The sequence below is a fragment of the Oncorhynchus clarkii genome, chromosome 3 (assembly GCF_045791955.1).
Source record: "Oncorhynchus clarkii lewisi isolate Uvic-CL-2024 chromosome 3, UVic_Ocla_1.0, whole genome shotgun sequence".
Classification (NCBI taxonomy): Eukaryota; Metazoa; Chordata; class Actinopteri; order Salmoniformes; family Salmonidae; genus Oncorhynchus; species Oncorhynchus clarkii.
The window spans coordinates 79288588-79311380 of NC_092149.1; the positions used below are offsets into that span (position 1 = coordinate 79288588).

The 22793-nt window shown below is 45.5% G+C and overlaps 1 protein-coding gene across 20 annotated transcripts in view; it reads right to left on the reverse strand.

Annotated features, from left to right (window-relative positions):
- LOC139405484 (peripheral plasma membrane protein CASK-like) overlaps positions 1-22793 on the reverse strand; it is a 190505-nt gene that overhangs the window by 51430 nt on the left and 116282 nt on the right. For all 20 annotated transcript variants that reach the window (XM_071147841.1, XM_071147840.1, XM_071147836.1 and 17 more), the window contains 2 exons: positions 19461-19538; positions 9728-9808 (listed from right to left, as the gene is read on the reverse strand). In XM_071147841.1, coding sequence (XP_071003942.1) covers positions 9728-9808; positions 19461-19538 — 159 coding nt within the window. The remainder of the gene's footprint in view (positions 1-9727; positions 9809-19460; positions 19539-22793) is intronic.

Here is a 22793-nt window from a genome sequence, read left to right on the forward strand (position 1 = left end):
ATTAGCTGTTCAGGAGTCTTATGGATGGCACGGGGGTAGAAGCTGTTTAGAAGCCTCTTGGACCTAGACTTGGCGCTCCTGGACCGCTTGCCGTGTGGTAGCAGAGAGAACAGTCTATGACTAGGGCGGCTGGAGTACATTTTTCGGGCTTTACTTTGACACCGCCTGGTATAGAGGTCCTGGATGGCAGGTGGCTTGGCCCCGGTGATGTACTGGGCCGTACGCACTACCCTCTGTAGTGCCTTGCGGTCAGAGGCTGAGCAGTTGCCATACCAGGCAGTTATGCAACCGGTCAGGATGCTCTCGATGGTGCAGCTGTAAAACCTTTTGAGGATCTGAGGACCCATGCCAAATCTTTTCAGTCTCCTGCGGGGGAATAGGTTTTGTCGTGTCCTCTTTACGACTGTCTTGGTGTGCTTGGACCATGCTAGTTTGTTGGTGATGTGGATGCCAAGGAACTTGAAGCTCTCAACTACAGCCCCGTCGACGAGAATGGGGGTGTGCTCGGTCCGCATTTTCCTGTAGCCCACAATCATCTCCTTTGTCTTGATCACGTTGAGGGAGAGGTTGTTGTCCTTGCACCACACGGTCAGGTCTCTGCCCTCCTCCCTATAGGCTGTCTCATCGTTGTCGGTGATCAGGCACTGTTGTGTCATCAGCAAACTTAATGATGGCGTTGGAGTCGTGAGGAGTACACCTGATTGTGGTGTACTCCTCAATGCCATCGGAGGAATCCCGGAACATGTTCCAGTCTGTGCTGCAAAACAGTCCTGTAGTTTAGCATCTGCTTTATCTGACCACTTTTTTTATAGACCGAGTCACTGGTTCTTCTTGCTTTAATTTTTGCTTGTAAGCAAGAATCAGGAAGATAGAATTATGGTCAGATTTTCCAAATGGAGGGCGAGGGAGAGCTTTGTACACGTCTCTGTGTGTGGAGAAAAGGTGGTCTAGAATGTTTTTCTCTCTGGTTGCACATTTAACATGCTGATAGAAATTTGGTAAAACTGATTTAAGTTTCCCTGCATTGAAGTCCCCGGCCACTAGGGGCGCCGCCTCTGGATGAGCGTTTTCCTGTTTACTAATGGTGGAATACAGCTCATTGAGTGCGGTTTTAGTGCCAGCAACGGTCTGTGGTGGTATGGAGACAGCTACAAAACATACAGATGAAAACTCTCTAGGTAGATAGTGTGTTCTACAGCTTATCATGAGTATCATGAGATACTCTATCTCAGGTGAGCAAAACCTCGCCTGAGGTAGAAAAGACTTCCTTAAATATTGTGCACCAGCTGTTGTTTACGTACCCCCGCCCCGTCTTACCAGAGGCTGCTGTTCTATCCTGCTGATAGAGTGGCCCTAAACAGAGAGTACACAGTGGCATAATACCTGACCACTGTGACTGACCCAAAATGAAGGAAAGGTTTGACTATGTACAGACTCAGTGAGTATTGCTATTGAAAAAGGCTGCCGTAGGCAGACCTGGCTCTCAAGAGAAGACAGGCTATGTGCACACTGCCCACAAGATGATGTGGAAACTGAGCTGCACTTCCTAACCTCTTGCCAAATGAATGACCACATTAGAGACACATACTTCCCTCAGATTACACAGACCCACAAAGAATTTAAAAACAAAATAATATTTTGATCAACAGTTTTCTCATGATTTGGATAGTGGGGTTATATCCTTCCTGTTTGGCCCTGTCCGGGGGTGTCCTCGGAGTGGGCCACAGTGTCTCCTGACCCCTCCTGTCTCAGCCTCCAGTATTTATGCTGCAGTAGTTTATGTGTCGGGGGGCTAGGGTCAGTTTGTTATATCTGGAGAACTTCTCCTGTCCTATTCGGTGTCCTGTGTGAATCTAAGTGTGCGTTCTCTAATTCTCTCCTTCTCTCTTTCTCTCTCTCGGAGGACCTGAGCCCTAGGACCATGCCCCAGGACTACCTGACATGATGACTCCTTGCTGTCCCCAGTCCACTTGGCTGTGCTGCTGCTCCAGTTTCAACTGTTCTGCCTTATTATTATTCGACCATGCTGGTCATTTATGAACATTTGAACATCTTGGCCATGTTCTGTTATAATCTCCACCCGGCACAGCCAGAAGAGGACTGGCCATCCCACATATGCTCTCTCTAATTCTCTCTTTCTTTCTCTCTCTCGGAGGACAGAGTCAATGTGGAGGCTATATACAGGAGGTACCAGTACAGAGTCAATGTGGAGGCTATATACAGGGGTTACCAGTACAGAGTCAATGTGGAGGCTATATACAGGGGGTACCGGTACAGAGTCAATGTGGAGGCTATATACAGGGGGTACCGGTACAGAGTCAATGTGGAGGCTATATACAGGGGGTACCAGTACAGAGTCAAAGTGGAGGTTATATACAGGGGGTACCGGTACAGAGTCAATGTGGAGGCTATATACAGGGGGTACCGGTACAGAGTCAATGTGGAGACTATATACAGGGGGTACCAGTACAGAGTCAATGTGGAGGTTATATACAGGGGGTACCGGTACAGAGTCAATGTGGAGGCTATATACAGGGGGTACCGGTACAGAGTCAATGTGGAGACTATATACAGGGGGTACCAGTACAGAGTCAATGTGGAGGCTATATACAGGGGGTCCCAGTACAGAGTCAATGTGGAGGCTATATACAGGGGTACCAGTACAGAGTCAATGTGGAGGCTATATACAGGGTATTACGGTACAGAGTCAATGTGGAGGCTATATACAGGGGGTACCAGTACAGAGTCAATGTGGAGGCTATATACAGGGTATTACGGTACAGAGTCAATGTGGAGGCTATATACAGGGGGTACCAGTACAGAGTCAATGTGGAGGCTATATACAGGGGGTACCAGTACAGAGTCAATGTGGAGGCTATATACAGGGGGTACCAGTACAGAGTCAATGTGCGGGGGCACCGGAGTCGAGGTAATTGAAGTAATATGTACATGTAGGTAGAGTTATTAAAGTGACTATGCATGGATGATAACAGACAGTAGCAGCAGCGTGCAAAGGAGGAGGGCTATATTCATAAGTGCATTAGTAACGTTAAGTACACACAATTTCGCTACATGCAGGGGAGGGGAGGGGCAATGCAAATAGTCTGGGTAGCCATTTGATTAGCTGTTCAGGAGTCTTATGGATGGCACGGGGGTAGAAGCTGTTTAGAAGCCTCTTGGACCTAGACTTGGCGCTCCTGGACCGCTTGCCGTGTGGTAGCAGAGAGAACAGTCTATGACTAGGGCGGCTGGAGTACATTTTTCGGGCTTTACTTTGACACCGCCTGGTATAGAGGTCCTGGATGGCAGGTGGCTTGGCCCCGGTGATGTACTGGGCCGTACGCACTACCCTCTGTAGTGCCTTGCGGTCAGAGGCTGAGCAGTTGCCATACCAGGCAGTTATGCAACCGGTCAGGATGCTCTCGATGGTGCAGCTGTAAAACCTTTTGAGGATCTGAGGACCCATGCCAAATCTTTTCAGTCTCCTGCGGGGGAATAGGTTTTGTCGTGTCCTCTTTACGACTGTCTTGGTGTGCTTGGACCATGCTAGTTTGTTGGTGATGTGGATGCCAAGGAACTTGAAGCTCTCAACTACAGCCCCGTCGACGAGAATGGGGGTGTGCTCGGTCCGCATTTTCCTGTAGCCCACAATCATCTCCTTTGTCTTGATCACGTTGAGGGAGAGGTTGTTGTCCTTGCACCACACGGTCAGGTCTCTGCCCTCCTCCCTATAGGCTGTCTCATCGTTGTCGGTGATCAGGCACTGTTGTGTCATCAGCAAACTTAATGATGGCGTTGGAGTCGTGAGGAGTACACCTGATTGTGGTGTACTCCTCAATGCCATCGGAGGAATCCCGGAACATGTTCCAGTCTGTGCTGCAAAACAGTCCTGTAGTTTAGCATCTGCTTTATCTGACCACTTTTTTTATAGACCGAGTCACTGGTTCTTCTTGCTTTAATTTTTGCTTGTAAGCAAGAATCAGGAAGATAGAATTATGGTCAGATTTTCCAAATGGAGGGCGAGGGAGAGCTTTGTACACGTCTCTGTGTGTGGAGAAAAGGTGGTCTAGAATGTTTTTCTCTCTGGTTGCACATTTAACATGCTGATAGAAATTTGGTAAAACTGATTTAAGTTTCCCTGCATTGAAGTCCCCGGCCACTAGGGGCGCCGCCTCTGGATGAGCGTTTTCCTGTTTACTAATGGTGGAATACAGCTCATTGAGTGCGGTTTTAGTGCCAGCAACGGTCTGTGGTGGTATGGAGACAGCTACAAAACATACAGATGAAAACTCTCTAGGTAGATAGTGTGTTCTACAGCTTATCATGAGTATCATGAGATACTCTATCTCAGGTGAGCAAAACCTCGCCTGAGGTAGAAAAGACTTCCTTAAATATTGTGCACCAGCTGTTGTTTACGTACCCCCGCCCCGTCTTACCAGAGGCTGCTGTTCTATCCTGCTGATAGAGTGGCCCTAAACAGAGAGTACACAGTGGCATAATACCTGACCACTGTGACTGACCCAAAATGAAGGAAAGGTTTGACTATGTACAGACTCAGTGAGTATTGCTATTGAAAAAGGCTGCCGTAGGCAGACCTGGCTCTCAAGAGAAGACAGGCTATGTGCACACTGCCCACAAGATGATGTGGAAACTGAGCTGCACTTCCTAACCTCTTGCCAAATGAATGACCACATTAGAGACACATACTTCCCTCAGATTACACAGACCCACAAAGAATTTAAAAACAAAATAATATTTTGATCAACAGTTTTCTCATGATTTGGATAGTGGGGTTATATCCTTCCTGTTTGGCCCTGTCCGGGGGTGTCCTCGGAGTGGGCCACAGTGTCTCCTGACCCCTCCTGTCTCAGCCTCCAGTATTTATGCTGCAGTAGTTTATGTGTCGGGGGGCTAGGGTCAGTTTGTTATATCTGGAGAACTTCTCCTGTCCTATTCGGTGTCCTGTGTGAATCTAAGTGTGCGTTCTCTAATTCTCTCCTTCTCTCTTTCTCTCTCTCGGAGGACCTGAGCCCTAGGACCATGCCCCAGGACTACCTGACATGATGACTCCTTGCTGTCCCCAGTCCACTTGGCTGTGCTGCTGCTCCAGTTTCAACTGTTCTGCCTTATTATTATTCGACCATGCTGGTCATTTATGAACATTTGAACATCTTGGCCATGTTCTGTTATAATCTCCACCCGGCACAGCCAGAAGAGGACTGGCCATCCCACATATGCTCTCTCTAATTCTCTCTTTCTTTCTCTCTCTCGGAGGACAGAGTCAATGTGGAGGCTATATACAGGAGGTACCAGTACAGAGTCAATGTGGAGGCTATATACAGGGGTTACCAGTACAGAGTCAATGTGGAGGCTATATACAGGGGGTACCGGTACAGAGTCAATGTGGAGGCTATATACAGGGGGTACCGGTACAGAGTCAATGTGGAGGCTATATACAGGGGGTACCAGTACAGAGTCAAAGTGGAGGTTATATACAGGGGGTACCGGTACAGAGTCAATGTGGAGGCTATATACAGGGGGTACCGGTACAGAGTCAATGTGGAGACTATATACAGGGGGTACCAGTACAGAGTCAATGTGGAGGTTATATACAGGGGGTACCGGTACAGAGTCAATGTGGAGGCTATATACAGGGGGTACCGGTACAGAGTCAATGTGGAGACTATATACAGGGGGTACCAGTACAGAGTCAATGTGGAGGCTATATACAGGGGGTACCAGTACAGAGTCAATGTGGAGGCTATATACAGGGGTACCAGTACAGAGTCAATGTGGAGGCTATATACAGGGTATTACGGTACAGAGTCAATGTGGAGGCTATATACAGGGGGTACCAGTACAGAGTCAATGTGGAGGCTATATACAGGGTATTACGGTACAGAGTCAATGTGGAGGCTATATACAGGGGGTACCAGTACAGAGTCAATGTGGAGGCTATATACAGGGGGTACCAGTACAGAGTCAATGTGGAGGCTATATACAGGGGGTACCAGTACAGAGTCAATGTGCGGGGGCACCGGAGTCGAGGTAATTGAAGTAATATGTACATGTAGGTAGAGTTATTAAAGTGACTATGCATGGATGATAACAGACAGTAGCAGCAGCGTGCAAAGGAGGAGGGCTATATTCATAAGTGCATTAGTAACGTTAAGTACACACAATTTCGCTACATGCAGGGGAGGGGAGGGGCAATGCAAATAGTCTGGGTAGCCATTTGATTAGCTGTTCAGGAGTCTTATGGATGGCACGGGGGTAGAAGCTGTTTAGAAGCCTCTTGGACCTAGACTTGGCGCTCCTGGACCGCTTGCCGTGTGGTAGCAGAGAGAACAGTCTATGACTAGGGCGGCTGGAGTACATTTTTCGGGCTTTACTTTGACACCGCCTGGTATAGAGGTCCTGGATGGCAGGTGGCTTGGCCCCGGTGATGTACTGGGCCGTACGCACTACCCTCTGTAGTGCCTTGCGGTCAGAGGCTGAGCAGTTGCCATACCAGGCAGTTATGCAACCGGTCAGGATGCTCTCGATGGTGCAGCTGTAAAACCTTTTGAGGATCTGAGGACCCATGCCAAATCTTTTCAGTCTCCTGCGGGGGAATAGGTTTTGTCGTGTCCTCTTTACGACTGTCTTGGTGTGCTTGGACCATGCTAGTTTGTTGGTGATGTGGATGCCAAGGAACTTGAAGCTCTCAACTACAGCCCCGTCGACGAGAATGGGGGTGTGCTCGGTCCGCCTTTTCCTGTAGCCCACAATCATCTCCTTTGTCTTGATCACGTTGAGGGAGAGGTTGTTGTCCTTGCACCACACGGTCAGGTCTCTGCCCTCCTCCCTATAGGCTGTCTCATCGTTGTCGGTGATCAGGCACTGTTGTGTCATCAGCAAACTTAATGATGGCGTTGATTTGATTTGATTTGATTTGATTTGGAGTCGTGAGGAGTACACCTGATTGTGGTGTACTCCTCAATGCCATCGGAGGAATCCCGGAACATGTTCCAGTCTGTGCTGCAAAACAGTCCTGTAGTTTAGCATCTGCTTTATCTGACCACTTTTTTTATAGACCGAGTCACTGGTTCTTCTTGCTTTAATTTTTGCTTGTAAGCAAGAATCAGGAAGATAGAATTATGGTCAGATTTTCCAAATGGAGGGCGAGGGAGAGCTTTGTACACGTCTCTGTGTGTGGAGAAAAGGTGGTCTAGAATGTTTTTCTCTCTGGTTGCACATTTAACATGCTGATAGAAATTTGGTAAAACTGATTTAAGTTTCCCTGCATTGAAGTCCCCGGCCACTAGGGGCGCCGCCTCTGGATGAGCGTTTTCCTGTTTACTAATGGTGGAATACAGCTCATTGAGTGCGGTTTTAGTGCCAGCAACGGTCTGTGGTGGTATGGAGACAGCTACAAAACATACAGATGAAAACTCTCTAGGTAGATAGTGTGTTCTACAGCTTATCATGAGTATCATGAGATACTCTATCTCAGGTGAGCAAAACCTCGCCTGAGGTAGAAAAGACTTCCTTAAATATTGTGCACCAGCTGTTGTTTACGTACCCCCGCCCCGTCTTACCAGAGGCTGCAGTTCTATCCTGCTGATAGAGTGGCCCTAAACAGAGAGTACACAGTGGCATAATACCTGACCACTGTGACTGACCCAAAATGAAGGAAAGGTTTGACTATGTACAGACTCAGTGAGTATTGCTATTGAAAAAGGCTGCCGTAGGCAGACCTGGCTCTCAAGAGAAGACAGGCTATGTGCACACTGCCCACAAGATGATGTGGAAACTGAGCTGCACTTCCTAACCTCTTGCCAAATGAATGACCACATTAGAGACACATACTTCCCTCAGATTACACAGACCCACAAAGAATTTAAAAACAAATAATATTTTGATCAACAGTTTTCTCATGATTTGGATAGTGGGGTTATATCCTTCCTGTTTGGCCCTGTCCGGGGGTGTCCTCGGAGTGGGCCACAGTGTCTCCTGACCCCTCCTGTCTCAGCCTCCAGTATTTATGCTGCAGTAGTTTATGTGTCGGGGGCTAGGGTCAGTTTGTTATATCTGGAGAACTTCTCCTGTCCTATTCGGTGTCCTGTGTGAATCTAAGTGTGCGTTCTCTAATTCTCTCCTTCTCTCTTTCTCTCTCTCGGAGGACCTGAGCCCTAGGACCATGCCCCAGGACTACCTGACATGATGACTCCTTGCTGTCCCCAGTCCACCTGGCTGTGCTGCTGCTCCAGTTTCAACTGTTCTGCCTTATTATTATTCGACCATGCTGGTCATTTATGAACATTTGAACATCTTGGCCATGTTCTGTTATAATCTCCACCCGGCACAGCCAGAAGAGGACTGGCCATCCCACATATGCTCTCTCTAATTCTCTCTTTCTTTCTCTCTCTCGGAGGACCTGAGCCCTAGGACCATGCCCCAGGACTACCTGACATGATGACTCCTTGCTGTCCCCAGTCCACCTGACTGTGCTGCTGCTCCAGTTTCAACTATTCTGCCTTATTATTATTCGACCATGCTGGTCATTTATGAACATTTGAACATCTTGACCATGTTTTGTTATAATCTCCACCCGGCACAGCCAGAAGAGGACTGGCCACCCCACATAGCCTGGTTCCTCTCTAGGTTTCTTCCTAGGTTTTGGCCTTTCTAGGGAGTTTTTCCTAGCCACCGTGCTTCTACACCTGCATTGCTTGCTGTTTGGGGTTTTAGGCTGGGTTTCTGTACAGCACTTTGAGATATCAGCTGATGTACGAAGGGCTATATAAATAAATTTGATTTGATTTGATAGGTCTAATTGTGTTGCTGTCCTGGGGCTCTGTGGGGTCTGTTTATGTTTGTGAACAGAGCCTCAGGACCAGCTTGCTTAGGGGACTCTTCTCCAGGTTCATCTTGATGGCTTTGTTATGGAAGGTTTGGGAATCGCTTCCTTTTTGGTGGTTGTAGAATTTAACGTCTCTTTTCTAGATTTTGATTATTGGCGGGTATTGGCCTAATTCTGCTCTGCATGCATTATTTGGTGTTTTACGTTGTACACGGAGGATATTTTTGCAGAATTCTGCATGCAGAGTCTCAATTCTTGGTTGGTGAGCGGACCCCAGACAGACCTCACAACCATAAAGGGCAACGGGTTCTATTACTGATTCAAGTATTTTTAGCCAGATCCTAAGTACCAAGGATGTCGAACTGTATGTTCCTTTTGACTGCATAGGAGGCCCTTCTTGCCTTGTTTCTCAGATCGTTTACAGCTTTGTGGAAGATACCTGTGGTGCTGATGTTTAGACCGAGTCTCTCTCTCTCTCTCTCTCTCTCTCTCTCTCTCTCTCTCTCTCTCTCTCTCTCTCTCTCTCTCTCTCTCTCTCTCTCTCTCTCTCTCTCTCTCTCTCTCTCTCTCTCTCTCTCTCTCTCTCTCTCTCTCTCTCTCTCTCTCTCTCTCTCTCTCTCTCTCTCTCTCTCTCTCTCTCTCTCTCTCTCTCTCTCTCTCTCTCTCTCTCTCTCTCTCTCTCTCTCTCTCTCTCTCTCCATCTATCTGCCCCCTCTCCTTCTATCTGCCCCCTCTCTCTCTGTCTATCTCTGTCTCTCTCCATCTATCTGCCCCCTCTCTCTCTGTCTGTCTCTGTCTCTCTTTGTCTCTGCTATAGCTTCAGTCATGACGCCTAAACACAGCCAAGTCGAGGTGTGTGTGTATGTGTGTGCTTTCACTCACCATAAAGTGCGGCTGGGTCAGTATCCGTCTGAGCTCCTTGGCGTCGTGGTTGTCTGGGTAACAAGAGATCTCTTCCAGTACCTGTAAGGTGGAAGCACAAAAGCACAGGGCGCCAGTCACAGGGCCTTTCTGTAAAGTAGTAGAGTAGTCCTGCTTAATGCCTGTCCCAAACGCACACTGAAGAGTACATCAACCTCTGGTCTGAGTATACACATATACAGTAATACCCTCTCACACTTCCTAATCCTCCCTCCCTTTAGAACCACGTAAACCAGTAGAAATTGCATTTTGAAATGTTCATCCCATAAGTTCCCTCTTCATGGCTTCTCTTAACCAATAAGAGTCCTCTTCAGGGCTTGTTCATGCCCCCTGGCCTCTCGGAGTGACCTGATTTGGAGTCAGGTCCTGCCATGTCACACCTGCCTGCTGAAATGGGAGATGGAGAGTCCTGGCACGTAAAGGTGTGTGCGAGTTGGAGCATGTGTGTGAGTGCGTCTGTGGGAGATGGGCAGCAGGTAGCCTAGCAGTTAAGAGCATTGGGCCAATAACCAAAAGGTCACTGGTTCAAATCCCTGAGCTGACTATGTAAAAAATCTGTCAATGTGTCCTTGAGCAAGGCACTTAAAGGGAAAGTCCACCCAAAAATGATATTTTGGTATTTGTTTCATTAGTCCATTGTTGACAAAGTCCACAAAATATTTTGCTTGTCAGCAATCAAGATATTTAACTTTTAAAATACAAAAATCATACCTGTATGATGCATTTTCCATCATATGATGTTGCGTTTTGTGTCATATGATGATTTCTTTATTTTGAAAGTTACATATCTTGAAAACTTGATTGCCATCAAGCAAAACATTTTGGGACTATGTCAACAATGGACTAATGGGGCCTCCCGGGTGGTGCAGTGGCTAAGGGCGCTGTACTGCAGCTGTGCCACCAGAGACCCTGGGTTCGCGCCCAGGCCCTGTCACGACCGGGAGGCCCGTGGGGCGACGCACAATTGGCCTAGCGTCATCCAGGTTAGGGAGGGCTTGTCCTGTAGGGATATCCTGCGCACTGTGTTAAAGAAGCAGTGCAGCTTGGTTGGGTTATGTATTGGAGAACACATGACTTTCAACCTTTGTCTCTCCCGAGGAGTTGTAGCAATGAGACAAGATAGTAGCTACAAGAAACAATTGGATACCATGAAAAAGGGGGTAAAACAATGGACTAATGGAACAAATACCAAAAGGTCGGTTTTTTTTTGGTGGAATTTTGCTTTAACCCTAACGGCACCTGTAAGTCTCTGGATAAGAGCAACTGCTAAATTACTCAAATGTAAAAATGTAAATGAGTGGTGAGACCTGGCTGGGAGGGGAAATAAAACATAAATCCAGGTGACATCGCTATGGATCAATCTGTGTGTTTGCTATTGTTGTATCCATTGCCTCTGATCAATCAGGATGTTCAATTTCACTTTCTGAGTTGAAAACGGAAACGGATCACAAACTTGACCTACACAACAATTTATGACCTATTTTAGAGAGGATACACTCACAGCCACACTACAGACTCCACAATAGACTCACACACGTGCTACTGAGCTACAGCTAACATGCATCGTCACAGACAGCTACTCCCAGTCTCCTTCTGTCAAATACAACATTGCTTTAAAATAAAACAAACTTGCTTTTCTTTGTTTTATTTGTGAGTGTGAAAGGCGTCTCAGGGCTTACATTTTCCAGGTGTTTCAAAGTGGAACTTGTTTCGTCTTGGATGGAGCTCTTTAGACCAGGAGGAGGACACAGGGAGGACAGTTACACGTGACCTCTGAGGATGTCCTTGGTCCTCATAGGAAGAGTCAGGGGTCATGGGGTCAAAGGCCAGGGGTTGTCAAGAGGGTCAGGGGGGTAAAGTTGAAAGAGGTCTAAGATGACGGCGTTGGCGGGGAAGGTTAGTGTCTATAGGTTTAGGACCAGGGTCAAATATAAAAAGTGCTAGTATTAATTTTTTGAAAGTATTTCAGTATCGCCACTGAGGATCAGCAGCAGAAAGTCACAGAGGAAGTCCCTTTAAGAGATTTCATTCTGTGGTGAAATACTGGATCAATGCGTCTAACATTGACTGGAAAGACACTCAGAGAGAAAATGAGGACACTGCTGGAGGAAGTAGGCAAAAAAACATTACGCACACACACACACACACACACACACGCACGCACGCACGCACGCACGCACACGCACACGCACACACACACACACACATAAAACATCTGTCCAGTCTCCCTGTATACAAACTCCTAATCCATCATATGATGTTGCGTTTTGTGTCATATGATGATTTCTTTATTTTGAAAGTTACACATCTTGGAAACTTGATTGCCATCAAGCAAAACACCAGAGACCCTGGGTTCGCGCCCAGTGGTGTACTTTACTTTACTATTTATATTTTGCCACTTTTACTTTTACTTCAATACATTTCTAAAGAAAATAATATACTTTTTACTCTATACATTTTCCATGACACACAAAAGTACTCGTTTTGAATGCTTAGCAGGACAGGAAAATTGTCCAATTCACAAACTTAAAGAGAAAATCCCTGGTCATCCCTATTGCCTCTGATCTGGCGGACTAAACACAAATGCTGTGTTTGTAAATTATGTCTGAGTGTTGGAGTGTGCCCCTGGTATCCATAAATGTAAAAAAACAAGAAAATGGTGCCGTCTGGTTTGCTTACAGTTTTTTCCAACTGCTTACACACAAAATATTTTCATGTCACACGATTTTTGAAACCTCTCACTCAAAGTGCAAAACTACACACCAAATATCCAAAACCATGAGCTATTTCTCAGCCTTTGACTCAGTTGTCAATTGCATAAAACACTTTTTTTCAAAACACTACACACAATTCTCTACCTAAAACACACAAATCTAACAGGAAGTGACTTGCTTTCCTTTTCCAAACACAACCAATCAAAATGCTACACTTATTCACCAGGTCACACACACACTCCTCACATGTGCAAACACTAATAGCTTAACTGATCACTAACCAATCACTGCTTTACTGTAGTATAGGCCTATAAATAGGTCAAAGGTCAGATCACCTGTTTTGAACAATGGAATGCCAACAATGGACAGAGAGCAAGAGGAGTAGGAGGGAGAGGAAGAGGAAGAAGAGGACGGGGGGGAAAGAAGAGAAGGAAGGAGAGCCATTTCTTATGAGATTAGGGCAACAATTGTTGATCGTGTGATCAACCAAGGTTTGACCATGAGAGAGAGTCGATTTACAGTGGCGTCCATAATTCATCTAATGACTATTTTAGCATTACAGCAATGTACTGTAAAATACGTACGACTGCATAGTATTGGGTAAACATTTGTAACAATTTTAGCCATCCATTTACTGCACTGCATTGAATGAATGAGGTTGGTTATCATGCTGTACTACATTTTTTTGTACATTGTTTACAGTTCCTATGCTGAACACAGACTGTGTTTGAATTCTGTACAGAGTGGAAAGGCAAAGACATCATGGAGGACGAGGACACTTATTTACAGATGTACAAGAGACTGCAATTATATTGGCCAATTGGCCAACAATACAATGCAACCATATTTAACAACAGCAATACTGTAAGCCTGTCGACCATACAACGCATCCTCCAACGGCACCGAGTGACGATGAAACAACTTTACAAGGTGCCATTTGAGAGAAACTCTGACAGAGTCAAGAATATGCGACATGACTTTGTAGAGGTATGAATGCAACACTACTTCCAGTACTTCAGACATACCATATTTACTCATCTGTATATCCTTTTGTCTGTTACAGAGAGTATTGGAGCTGGATGCCCATGTAATTCGCCAGGAATTTATTTATGTGGATGAGGTTGGCTTCAACCTCACCAAAACCAGGCGCCGCGGAAGAAATGTAATAGGACAGAGGGCAATTACCAATGTTCCTGGACAGCGTGGGGGTAATAGAACTATGTGTACTGCCATCACTCAAAACGGGGTCACACTGGGTCCGTACAACACCGGCCTTCCCCCATATTCACCTTTTCTAAATCCCATAGAGGAATTTTCGTCCCGGCGCTGGAAAGTGTATGATCGCCAACCCTATGCCCGCATGCCGCTTCTCCAGGCAATGGAGGACGCATGTGGGGACATAGAGGTTGCCTCTGTCCAAGGTTGGATACGCCACGCTAGGAGATACTTCCCTCCATGTGGGGACATAGAGGTTGCCTCTGTCCAAGGTTGGATACGCCACGCTAGGAGATACTTCCCTCCATGTGGGGACATAGAGGTTGCCTCTGTCCAAGGTTGGATACGCCACGCTAGGAGATACTTCCCTCCATGTGGGGACATAGAGGTTGCCTCTGTCCAAGGTTGGATACGCCATGCTAGGAGATACTTCCCTCCATGTGGGGACATAGAGGTTGCCTCTGTCCAAGGTTGGATACGCCACGCTAGGAGATACTTCCCTCCATGTGGGGACATAGAGGTTGCCTCTGTCCAAGGTTGGATACGCCATGCTAGGAGATACTTCCCATCCATGTGGGGACATAGAGGTTGCCTCTGTCCAAGGTTGGATACGCCATGCTAGGAGATACTTCCCTCGATGTTTGACAAGAGAAAACGTATCCTGTGATGTGGACGAAGTATTGTGTCCAGACCCAGGCCGGAGAAGAGATGAAGCGAAGCTTAGCACTGGTGACTGCCCCCCCCTCCCAATTCCTGGAATACCCCCCCCCGGGACCCCGCACACACAATTGTGTTCTTTACTGTATTCTAAAGAATATACTTTTGGTTTACATATGTTTATGGTTTTGTTGTATGCTACTGTCCACAACAGTAATGTTTGGCCTGATAAATATTTTCTGTTTCTACATTGCATTGGTGTTTAGTGTACTTGTTACCCCTCTCAGCAGATTACTTTCACTGTAGAATACTGTATTGGAATGTAGATATAAGCCTATGAAAGAGCTTTAGATTTAGAACAACAGTGTTTACATGGTATATCCAAAAATGTACTATTATGAAAGCAGTGTTTGACATTTGATGCAAATGCTTCATTCTGACATGTGTTTATGGCATTTTGAATGCAGTGTTACATTTTGAAGGAGATGTGAGGCATTTTGCATTTTGTGTGTGCAGTTTTGGGAATTGTGTGTAGAGTTTTGAAAAAAGGAGACAGTTTTGAAAACGTGTGTAAGCAGTTGGAAAAAACTGTAATATATGGAATTTGAAATGATTTATACTTTTACATTTACTCTTGATACTCAAGTATATTTAAAACCAAATACTTTTAGACTTTTACTCAAGTTGTATTTTACTATGTGCCATCATTGTAAATAAGAATTTGTTCTTAATTGACATGTCTAGATAAATAAAGGTTAAATAAAAAAAATACAAAAATAGGTGACTCATCTATTAAGTCATTCTATTAGTCATTTTCTATTAAGATATTTCTACTTTTACTCAAGTATGACAATGGGGTACTTTTTCCACTACTGCAAACTCATAATCCAATACCATACAAACTCATAATCCAACGCCATACAAACTCCTAATCCAATACCATACAAACTCCTAATCCAATACCATACAAACTCCTAATCCAATACCATACAAACTCATAATCCAACGCCATACAAACTCCTAATCCAACACCATACAAACTCATAATCCAACTCCATACAAACTCATAATCCAACACCATACAAACCCATAATCCAACTCCATACAAACTCATAATCCAACACCATACAAACTCATAATCCAACGCCATACAAACTCATAATCCAACTCCATACAAACTCATAATCCAACTCCATACAAACCCATAATCCAACGCCATACAAACTCCTAATCCAACGCCATACAAACTCCTAATCCAATACCATACAAACTCCTAATCCAACGCCATACAAACTCATAATCCAATGCCATACAAACTCCTAATCCAACGCCATACAAACTCCTAATCCAATACCATACAAACTCCTAATCCAATACCATACAAACTCATAATCCAACGCCATACAAACTCCTAATCCAATACCATACAAACTCCTAATCCAATACCATACAAACTCATAATCCAACGCCATACAAACTCCTAATCCAATACCATACAAACTCATAATCCAACGCCATACAAACCCATAATCCAACGCCATACAAACTCATAATCCAATACCATACAAACCCATAATCCAACGCCATACAAACTCATAATCCAATGCCATACAAACTCATAATCCAACGCCATACAAACTCATAATCCAACGCCATACAAACTCCTAATCCAACGCCATACAAACCCATAATCCAACGCCATACAAACTCCTAATCCAATACCATACAAACTCATAATTCAACGCCATACAAACCCATAATCCAACGCCATACAAACTCATAATCCAATACCATACAAACCCATAATCCAACGCCATACAAACTCATAATCCAATACCATACAAACTCATAATCCAACGCCATACAAACTCATAATCCAACGCCACACAAACTCCTAATCCAACGCCATACAAACCCATAATCCAACGCCATACAAACTCATAATCCAATACCATATAAACTCATAATCCAACGCCATACTAGCTCCAACTCCATACAAACTCCTAATAAAATTAGACCATCTTAAAAGTAAAACTATGACACAAACAGCACCATAAACAGGTTAGACTAAATCCCTCTAGGACCAGACTGGGTCAACTCTAGCTGGTTAATTACTCAAATCCTTTAGACTTACTTCAAAGCCACATACAGAGTCCTACACTGCTCTAAATGGACTTTCCAGTGTTAATACTGCTGTGTTTTTCAACCTATTCCCTCCCCCTCTCTTTCTTCTCAGCCTAACGTACAATTTAATTGCCCTCCACATACAATGAACCCAATACAAACATTTCACATTTACAACAGTTGGGCTTGTTTTGACAAAGTCTATACACATACTAACAATACACACTACCTTTTCTCTGGTCCCTCCCTCCCTCCTCCCTCCGTCTAACCCATCCCTCCCTCCCTCCCTCCTCCCTCCGTCTAACCCATCCCTCCCTCCCTCCCTCCTCCCTCCGTCTAACCCATCCCTCCCTCCCTCCTCCCTCCGTCTAACCCATCCCTCCCTCCCTCCCTCCTCCCTCCGTCTAACCCATCCCTCCCTCCCTCCCTCCTCCCTCCGTCTAACCCATCCCTCCCTCCCTCCCTCCCTCCCTCCGTCTAACCCATCCCTCCCTCCCTCCCTCCCTCCCTCCCTCCCTCCCTCCCTCCCTCCGTCTAACCCATCCCTCCCTCCCTCCCTCCCTCTCTCTAACCCATCCCTCCAACCCATACCCATCCCTCCCTCCCTCCCTCCCTCCCTCCCTCCCATCCCTTCCTCCTCCGTCTAACCCATCCCTCCCTCCCTCCCTCCTCCCTCCGTCTAACCCATCCCTCCCTCCCTCCCTCCCTCCCTCCCTCCCTCCCTCCCTCCCTCCCTCCCTCCTCCCTCTCTCTAACCCATCCCTCCATCCCTCCCTCCCTCCCTCCCTCCCTCCCTCCCTCTGAGTGAGTCTGTCTTGCCAGTGTGTGTGAGAGAGAGTGAGTCTGTCTTGCCAGTGTGTGTGTGTGTGTGTTTGTGAATGTGTGTGTGTGAGTGTGTGTGTATGAGTGTGTGTGTATGAGTGTGTGTGATTGAGTGTGTGTGTGAGTGTGTATGAGTGTGAGTGTGTGAGTGTGAGTGTGTGTGTGTGAGTGTGTGTGTGTGAGCGGGTGTGTGTGTGTGTGTGTGTGTGAGAGAGTGTGTGTGTGAGTGTGTGTGTGTCTGAGTGTGTGTGTGTAGCTCAGGAATGATCCAACAGACTGTGGATTAGCTTCACTAACAGTGGGAAACAAAACCCAACAGATTCTGTGTGTTTGTTGAAAAGATTCGATCGCAGGCTGCATTCCATTACAAAACAGTTGTCCCTTCTGCTCTTGTCCACCTCTCTTTCAGGGGGAAACCTTTTGGAATGGAACACAGCCTCAGTGTTTAACAGTCTAGTAGATCAAAACTGTCCGGATCCAATGGCCACCTTCTATATTTACTACCTCTTCATCTTGTTCATTAAAAAATTATATAATAATCGGCTGACCAGTCCTACTATAAGACCAGTCCTACTACAGAAACAGTCCTACTACAGAACCAGCTCAGTCTTAGGCGTCTCACAGTACAAACATTGTAATTTATTGCCCTGGCCACATCTGCAGTCCTCATGCCTCCTTGCAGCATGCCTAAGGCACGTTCATGCAGATGAGTAGGGCATCTTTCTTTTTGTGTTTTTCAGAGTCAGTAGAAAGGCCTCTTTAGTGTCCTACGTTTTCATAACTATGACCTTAATTGCCTACCGTCTGTAAGCTGTTAGTGTCTTAACGACTGTTCCACAGGTGCATGTTCATTAATTGTTTATGGTTCATTGAACAAGCATTGGAAACAGTGTTCAAACCCTTTACAATGAAGATCTGTGAAGTTATTTGGATTTTTTACAAATGATCTTTGAAAAGACAGGGTCCTATCTTTTTTTGCTGAGTGTATATTATAATGATACACAACATTTAACAGAGACTTCTGTTCAAAGCAACTTTCAGTCATGCGTGCATATATTGCTGCATGACCCCAGTGGGAATTGAACCCACAATCCTTGGCCTTGCGAGATCCATGCTCAACCAACTGATCTACACAATTACACCCTTCTCTACACCTCCACTTCACCTCCACCGTGCTTTACTGGGGTGTAGCTTTCACATCACACCACGTTACAGTTATATCCTAATGTAAAGCTGGCTGGGGTTGTCATAAGACATGTCCCAGTAGGACAGCCGTGCATGTGTCCTTATGTAGTGGAGGTGGTTGATGAGTAACCTTGCCTGAAACCTGAAGATTCATGTTAGCTCCCAGAGCCTAACGGCTGGCCTTTAGCTCAGAAAGCTAACATGGTATTGAGTTTTGTGTTGTGGACAACCCAGGTTTGTTACCTAGCTGGTGACACATAGCTATGAGGTTGTTGTTATTTTGAGGAAAAAAACTAAAGAGGTTAGAGGAGAGGAGGTTCAACTCCTTCAAACACTGACCTCAGGCCAGCTTGACCCAATGTTAAACAAGCAGCAGAAAGCCGAAGTAGATAACAGCAGTGAAGAGTTAGATTCCTTATTCCACACAGTGGGCACCAGTTTTGACTTCTTCTGATCAGAGCCACATAGGGCTGTGGTCAAACATAGTGCACTACATGAGAAATAGGGTGCTGTTTGTGATGTGAACCTAATGAATAGTAGAGAGATGTGTTAATGGCTAGAGCCGTGTTGATTAAGCAGGAGTGTGTGGTCAGGGAATTATGAAGCAGCGTGCGGTGGTCCACAGTTGATCACGTCATCAATCATCATTAATAATATCTTATACACAAGCAGGTTGACAAGCACATAACACAATATTGTATCAATGTGTGTGTATGTGTGTGTGTGTGTGCGTGAGTGTGTGTGTACGTGTGTGTGTGTGCGTGAGTGTGTGTGTACGTGTGTGTGTGTGTGTGCGCACTCGCTCACTTCCTTGGCCTTCTGTACAGTATTGTATCAATGTGTGTGTACGTGTGTGTGAGTGTGTGTGTGTGTGTGCGCGCACGCGCTCACCTCCTTGGCCCTCTGTACAGTATTGTATCAATGTGTGTGTACGTGTGTGTGAGTGTGTGTGTGTGTGTGTGTGTGCACGCGCTCACCTCCTTGGCCCTCTGTACAGTATTGCTGGGGGGGTTTCTGATCTGGGGAGATGACTTTGTGTTGATTTTGTCGTAAAGCTGAAACAACACGACACACAAAACATTATAAACCAACAAAATCAGTTCAACGGCTGAATAATATATGTTGGGTCTCTCTCTCTCTCTCTCTCTCTCTCTCTCTCTCTCTCTCTCTCTCTGTGTATTCCGAATGACCTGTTGTCTTCAGTGCCAGCCTCTCATCAATGCTGACAATTGCTTGCTTTCATTTAAACATTAAAAAAAGGACATTTTCAATGCAGGGAAAATATATTATTATTTCTGATGCTGAAAGCAGAGCAACACTTTGGTTCTGTTTGCAACGAACCAGCTGACAATACAGGATGAAGAGGTGCGTTTCTTTTTACGTGTGTGTCTGTGTGTGCATGTGCACTGCGAGCATGAATCGCTGTGTCCAGTGGAGGCTGGTGAGGGGAGGACGGCTCATAATAACGGCTGGTACAGAGCAAATGGAATGGCAGTAAACACGTGTGTTAGATGTGTTTGATACCCGTTCCACTGATTCTAGCCATCACCACGAGCCCATCGTCCCCAATTAAGGTGCCACCAAACTCCTGTGGTATAGAAAATGTACACACAGTGAGTGGTCTAACCAGGACAAGCAGAAATGACTGATTCGAAGGTCACAATGCCGAGAGGAGAGAAACAGAGCTCAGTTGAAAAGGCAGTCATTAAATAAAATGACTCTTACGATACAATAACTAATTCATGATTTTCATAGGGATTTGGGTTGAATAATGTAATAATTCTGGACTTCAAAGGAGAGCAGTTGACATCATGAGAGAGCAAGTACACTGGCATAACCCCCCCCCCCCCACACACACACACACACACATAGACAGCACTGCTCTTTCAACATAGGTATTTCGCCATAGCCCCTAGACCTACATGTATGCCTTGTGTCCTCCCATTGACCAGAGAGACAAGGCAGGCAGACAGTACTATCACGAGATGATTACCACTGGTCTCAACCACGAGATGAGGCAAGAATAACAAACATGAAAACAATTAAGCTGATAACAGTTAGTTCATGTGTCTTTCTACATTTTGACATTCGAGTCATTTAGCAGATGCTCTTACCCAGAGCAACTTACAGGAGCAATTGCGGTTAAGTGCCTTGCTCAAGGGCACGTCGACAGATTTTTAACCTAGCGACCTTTTCGGTTACTGGCCCAACGCACTTACCCCATTAGGCTACCTGCATCCTCACTCACCTATCACTTAGAAGTCTTAACTACAGATCTGCTTGGAACGGCATCGTTTATGGAGACATGCACATCCTGTGGCTCTCCTCCTGTCAACTTATTTGCAATGAGCAAATATGTGTGTTACTTGTAACGTAAACACTACCACACAGTGATATTCAGATACTGGATTAGTCTGCTGTGTCATTGTTAAGCTCCTTTAAAGGGGTTATTTTATGGAAAAACAAGGAGAGTATTTATGAATGTTTGACATGTCTGTGGTGCCTGCATTGGCAGTGGGAGATAGAATCAACCATGTTTAGACAGATGTCTGTGTGTTGTGTGTGTGTGTGTGTGTGATAGTGGGGAGAGTACAGGGGAGGCTGAGCAGTAGAGAAAGTTCAGAGTTCAGATGCTCTGTCTCTCTGTCTGCTCCTACTGTTCCTTACCTTAGAACCACACACACACACACACACACACACACACACACACACACACACACACACACACACACACACACACACACACACACACACACACACACACACACACACACACACACACACACACACACACACACACACACACACACACACACACACACACACACACACACACACACACACACACACACACACTGCCTGCTTATGAGTGAGTGTAGGTTTTATGAAGGGAAGTCTCAGCAGCGAAGAGGATATGTTGCTTTTCGATCAACTATGTTCCACATATTATTAATCTATGGCCCAGCTCGTTCTTTCACCATGATGCTGTTGCTTGCCGTCTGTGAAGTGCTCCGTTGTTAAACGTTTCTTATAAAACAGACTGTTCATTTACTGTAGGAGGACCAGAGCTGTGTTCGAATACCAATACTAACATACTGTATACTACATACTTAATGAGTATACAGTAACAATCAAACGTTTGGACACACCTACTCATTCCAGGGTTTTTCTTAATTTTTTACTATTTTCTAAATTGTAGACATCAAAACTATGAAATTACACATGTGGAATCATGTAATAACCAAAAAAGTGTTTAACAAATCAAAATAAATTTCATATTTGAGATTCTTCAAAGTTGCCATTTTTTGTTATTACACTGGGTGTCAAGGAAAGTGTTACCAAAACAATTGTAACTGCTTTCCAGTGTGGCTCAGTTGCTAGTGCACGTCGCTTGCAAAGCAAAGGGTTGTAGGTTCATTTCCCGCTGGGGCCACTCATACGTCAAACGTATGCATGACTGACTGTAAGTCTCATTGGTAAAAGCATCTGCTGAATGGTATATAATTATCATATGAAGTGAATATATATAGATATATATATATACACAGTCATGTAACATCACTGTTTTGTCTGAAGTCACAGTGAAAACGTACAACCAACCATCTTCTCCTTACAAACAGAGAAACAGAGCCTTACTCCATCCCATTTTAGTCCTTTAGCAGACACTCTAATCCAGAGCGATTTACATGAGCAATTGGGGTAAAGTGCCTTGCTCAAGGGCACATGAACTGTGTTTCACCTTGTCATCTCTGGGATTTGAACCAGCGACCTTTCGATTACTGTCCCAACACTCACTTTCACCTTCAAGTTAAAACACACAGAGTACACTCTCAACCGCTAGGCTAACTGTCGCGCTAATACACCACTGATACACATACACACACACACACACACACACACGCACACGCACACGCACACGCACACGCACACACACACACACAAGCAACAAGATCGACTCACCAACCAGATCCCAAGCAGTAGCCACACACCCTAACCCAGAAGAGAATAGACACAATAAGCGCTAAACTAGCTTAGCATCCAGACTTCAGTAGGCTACTGTTACAGTACGTCCATTCCGTGCCGAGTGGATCTGTAGTTTCCCTGAGCCTCTCTGTGTCTGAGTGGAGAGGATGGTAACGTCAGCCCTACAGATGTACTCACAGATAGCCTACTGCAGGAGTCTGGAGCCTGGAGAAACGGCAGTGAAAGGGACTAAGGCCTGACAATAGCACCCATTGTTCTCTCTCTCTCTTTTCAGGCTGGGTCTCTCTCTATGTCGCTCTCCTTCTTTCTGTGGCTTTCAGAGCAGC